Raw genomic sequence first — 5,000 nt, 5'->3', positions numbered from 1 at the left:
AACTAGAACTTTATTCATTTGTTTTTGCAGGATACAATGATGAACTATGTGAGCGTCTATTTCAAGTTCAAAGGGGAGATCTCTTGTTTAAACTTGAAGACAACAGTGGAGGATTTAAGTTTGGCAATGCTAGAAGAGAAGTTGTATAAAAAGCTTGCTTTGGATGAGAGTAAGGTAAAACTTGCAATGAGGTGCATGCCGTTGGTGTATGGATCTGAAGAACAGCAAAATATTCGTGATGATGATGATCTGTTTGGCTTCCTAATAACTGTTGATAAAGACAACCGTAGATCTCTTTTGTTAGTGGATGAGGCGAGTGTGGGCATAAGTTCGTATGGTATGAACTACGAAGTGTTGCAGGGAGATGATGATAATAGTCATGAAGTAGGACCTAAGGCCATAACTCTGTATGTAGGAGACGGGCAAGCTTATCAACAGAAGCAGATGATAGTTGCAGGGAGATGATGATAATAGATATGGATGTTGAGCAGCCAACTATTATAAAATGTAGTCAGGTTATTGAGGCTTGGGAAGACGGATTACTAGATCTTTGGAATGTTGCCTTTGTTGTGTTGCTATTTCGTTCGTGTGTTGCTTTTGGTGTGTTTCTTTTCGTATGTTGCTTTTGGTATGTTGCTTTAAGTCAATGCTTTGCTATGTTTCCTTTTGTTATTTGTAATCGGATTTGGATAACTAAGTATAACTAAGTATAACTTAGTATTTTGCGACTACGTATTGGAAATACACGGAAAACTAGTATAACAAGGTGTAACTATTTCTGAATTTGGATTAGTGAAAATTTGATTACAAAGGAGTAATCTATATTCCTTTATAAATCTAATAATTCTCTCTTACTTCTCTTACAGGAAAAGTTGACTCCTCACATCTCTCACTTCTCTTCTCTCTCACTTCTCTCGAGACTCTTCTCCCGAGACTCTTCTCTCTACTTCTATCACTTCTCTCTCTCTCGAAAGATGCAGGGAGATGGGTCGGGTTCGTCAAGGCAAAATTCTGGAAGAAAGTTGTGTTTCTGTCGCTTAGATGCCAAAATCAGACAAGCTTGGACAGACAAGAACCCGGGCCGACGTTTTTATGGCTGTCCCCGTTATAAGGTACCCCAGCCGATGATAGAAATTGTGATCTGAGATCGGATTTTGAAAAATTACATTATTTAAAAAAGGTTATTTGTGTCAGGAGAAAAATGGATGCCAGTACTTCAAATGGGTTGATGTAGAGGATGGTTCAGAATGGCAAAGATTGGCTTTGATTGAAGCCCGTGATCAGATTGAAGAGCAGCGTCGTCTGATCGAGCAGTTACACGAAACCATTTCAGAAGAGGAAATCGCTAGAGACTTTCAGAATCTCTATGTTTAATTTAATGATTTGAGGAGAATGTTGTTTATGAGTTTACTTATGTTTCCCTGTATTCAAACCGATGTTTAATGATCTGAAATTGTTGTTTATGCGTTTACTTATGCTTCCCTTTTATTCGAGAATTATGGAAAACTACAGAAAACTAGTAAAATCATAGTGTAACAATGTAGAAAGTAACAACACAGCCACCTAATCCCCTCTAATCCAACACACATAATTGTTAGAGTCTTTAATACACAAAATCTCCTTAAGCATCAACAAAAACTACTGCTGAAATATATTTGCCAAAATATGAAATTTTTAATATAACAAATTAATCGACATCACATTTTCTCTTATGCATTGTATAGTCTTTCAAAGATCACTTTTCTAATAAGACCACCTTACAAAGGAGTATTTCACAATTCTCGTGATTTCGAAAATATTCTTCCACTAATCAGTTTAGCTTACATGTTAATGTTGAAAAATAACAAGTAAAACTTTATTAACAAATTAAATTTTCCGTAAAACTAAAAAATGTTGAAATCACGAAAAATAAAACTATGAAGAAATGTTGTAACACCAGAAACTTAAGTATAACTATGCCCAAATATTTTGGGGGGAAACAAAATAAAAAAGAACGCGCCATTTTGAAATGTTTTCGATTCGGTCAAAAACAAGATTCTTTCCTTCTCTGCTTTCGTGACTCTCTCTCTCTTGTCTCCTCAGCTGACTCCCTCAACAGGAAAAGTTGACTCCCTCAACTGTACCACTTTAGTCATTTCCCACACCTCCACTCCTCCACTCCTTCTCTCTCTAAACCCACGTCTCCATCTCTCTCCTCAAAATGTCGATATTTACTCCTCCTCCTCAACCTCCTTATCTTTCTAAATTCTCTATAAATACTGTCTAAATACACTCTAATTTCTCACTAATACTCTCTAATTTCTCTCTAAATTCTCTCTAAATCCACGGTTTTATTCTTACTCTCTCTACTGACCATGAATGGAATTCCTACCCGTTGCCCATGTGGTGGTGACATTCAGACGGATATAACTCTACCGCCGAAGTATCGCCACGATTTCGATACCCACCCAGGGCTTAGGTTCTTCACCTGCAAGAAATATGAGGTAATTTTCCTTCTTTGTATAGTCATACTTAGTGAAACTTATTTTATACTTTGGTGAAACTTAGTTAATGATACTGAGTGAAACTGATGTATACTCCTGGTATAACTGTGTAGGACGATGGGATGCATGTTCGTCAGCCATGGGCTTTGGGTGTTGAGGATGAAGTGAGGCGCCTAAGGAGGGAGGTTAATAATATGGCTGAAGAGATTGCTAAGCTGAAGAGCCTTATTACCTCTACCTTCCGTCCATGAATGAGATTCAGTCTTAGTATTCTCTATCTATTTCGTAGTGTTCCCTATCTATTTCTTAGTGTTCCCAATCTATTTCCAGTGTCTCAGTTTATTTCCACTTTCGGTTCGGTTACAAGTCTTTTTTGTTTTGTTAAGACTTGTACTAAGGTTTGTTTCAGTTATTTTAATTAATCAATATTATGTGGTTGTGTTTCAATTAAAAACCTTAGTTGTTAAGAACTTGTGTTTCAATTATTTCTCTTCTAGTCGAGGCCTTCTAGTCTCTAGTTGTGTTCACTACTTGACTACTTTTGACCAAATTCAGAAAATAACATCACAAACCTAGTTTCAAAATATCCGATAAGTATTAGTTACAAACAAAAATAAACAACCGAATACAAAGAGTTTGTCTACCAGATAAAACAAAAAAAACAACACATAGAGTTCTTCACTTCTGTAAAAACAACACATAGAGCTCTTTCTCTACGTCCTTCACAAACTCCTCCACCGAGGCCAATCTCTCATCCAAGTCGTCCTTCACAAACTCCTCCACCGAGGCCAATCTTTCAATATCCTGTCAATAGAATAAATGTACAAACTTAGTTCTACCTTTATTCCACCCTACTCCTACCATAGGCTTACCTTAGTTCTACCCTAGTCCTACCTTAGTTCTACCCTAGTCCTACCTTAGTTTTAACTCAAATATGTAGGAATTGCCTCGAATGCAATAAGCTGTAAAACATCACAACACCACATTATGTAATGCCATCATAATTGTTATCATGTCATTAAAGGGATTTCACATACCTCTAGTTGGGACACAGAAACCTGGAAGAGGCCACAACGTATTCTCTTTCACAACCCTTCCAAAATGTTTCATTGTGTGAGAGATCTCCTTCAACATGTAATCAGATTCCTGCAAGTTACAGTAAATCTTAATCAAGTTATACCACTACTACTTCAAAGTATATTAGTTCATCCAAATGTGATACCTTTTCTTCTGGTCTTTTGTCCTCAACGTTCTCAATCTCTTCTCTTACTTCTTCGGAACCTCCATTCTCATCATCCTTTCCTTCTGCAGCTCCATCTCCATCTCCATTTTCTTCTTCAGAACCTTCTCCGTCTTCATTTCCTTCTTCAGAACCTTCAATCTCATCATCTCCAGAATGAGTCCCAATCGCCGGAGTTGCTGGAGGAGCTGGAGGAGCTAGAAGAGATGGGCCACCAACAACTGTCGTCGGAGCAGTCGGCTCAGTCGGCTTCGTTCCCGCCGTAGTCTCCCTCGAGTCCTCACTCGTCTTCTCCGCAGTCTCCGTCATCTCCGTCGTCTTCTCGATGTTATCGAAGTCCTCCGCCGCCGCCGTCGTCTGACTCGTCTCCTTCTCCTTCGCAAACTTCACTCTCCGAGTCTCTTCCTTCGTTGGATTATCCTTCCTCTTACCTCCTCTCGTTTCAACCACCATCGCACTCGATTTCCTCTGAATTCTTCTCTCTCTCCATTCGTTCTCACCGTTGATTTTGGGTACGTAGAGGAATTGGAGGCTGAAAGAGTTCAAAACTCGAGTTCAAATCCTTCGAATTAGGGGATTTGAGTGAGTGAAAGGGGGAAAAATGGAGAAGAAGAGATTGTCGAAATTCAGTTAAATTAAATTGAGTTATTGAAAACCGACAGATTTCGTTTGGTTTTCCAGGGATTGGTTCGGTTTCGAGGATTGGGTTTGGTTTCGTTTGGTTTCGAGGGATTGGTTTGGTTTCGAGGGATGGGTTAGATGGTTAGACGATTCGGTTCAATTCAATTGACCATAAATCCGGGTCGGGTCCGGGCGGATGGGTTATACCCTGGTAAAACTTGTAAATACTTCAACTATTCCACGGTTTTTATGTCATTTCCACCATTTCCGATTTTTTAAATAAATGTTTATCTTTATGTGAATATGGCTGTCTATGAGAGATTGGCTTTTCACATTTAGGGGCTCTGTAGGAGTTGCCTCGAATCGATCGGCGGACCGGATTGCTCCGTTCTGCATCCGACTGGAACGCATCGCCGGCCCCCATCCGCTTCCCTCCCGACAATTTCAAGCACTCTTTGACTCTCTTTTCAAAGTCCTTTTCATCTTTACCTCGCGGTACTTGTTCGCTATCGGTCTCTCGCCCATATTTAGCCTTGGACGGAATTTACCGCCCGATTGGGGCTGCATTCCCAAACAACCCGACTCGTAGACAGCGCCTCGTGGTGCGACAGGGTCCGGGCACGACGGGGCTCTCACCCTCTCTGGCGCCCCTTTCC

General features: G+C 39.9%; 1 protein-coding gene across 1 annotated transcript; it reads right to left on the bottom strand.

Annotated features, from left to right (window-relative positions):
- Positions 1 to 3,165: 3,165 nt before the first annotated feature.
- Positions 3,166 to 4,176, bottom strand: LOC130506254 (protein Ycf2-like). The gene is made up of 2 exons (XM_057000884.1): positions 3,706 to 4,176; positions 3,166 to 3,629 (listed from the first exon to the last, which is right to left on the bottom strand). The coding sequence occupies exons 1-2, from the start codon at positions 4,174 to 4,176 to the stop codon at positions 3,513 to 3,515; spliced, it is 588 nt and encodes a 195-aa protein (XP_056856864.1). The 3' UTR covers positions 3,166 to 3,512.
- Positions 4,177 to 5,000: the final 824 nt, after the last annotated feature.

The sequence above is a fragment of the Raphanus sativus genome, unplaced genomic scaffold, assembly GCF_000801105.2.
Source record: "Raphanus sativus cultivar WK10039 unplaced genomic scaffold, ASM80110v3 Scaffold3045, whole genome shotgun sequence".
NCBI lineage: Eukaryota > Viridiplantae > Streptophyta > Magnoliopsida > Brassicales > Brassicaceae > Raphanus > Raphanus sativus.
Note: the sequence above shows the minus strand (reverse complement) of the source record. Positions and strands in the feature narration are given on the sequence as shown.

Bases quoted from the DNA above. Each gene is read 5' to 3' on its own strand.
- LOC130506254 (XM_057000884.1), bottom strand. From the start codon at position 4,176: ATGGTGGTTGAAACGAGAGGAGGTAAGAGGAAGGATAATCCAACGAAG. The intron at 3,630-3,705 runs GTATCACATTTG...TGTAACTTGCAG, and splicing joins ACAAAAGACCAGAAGAAAAG to GAATCTGATTACATGTTGAA.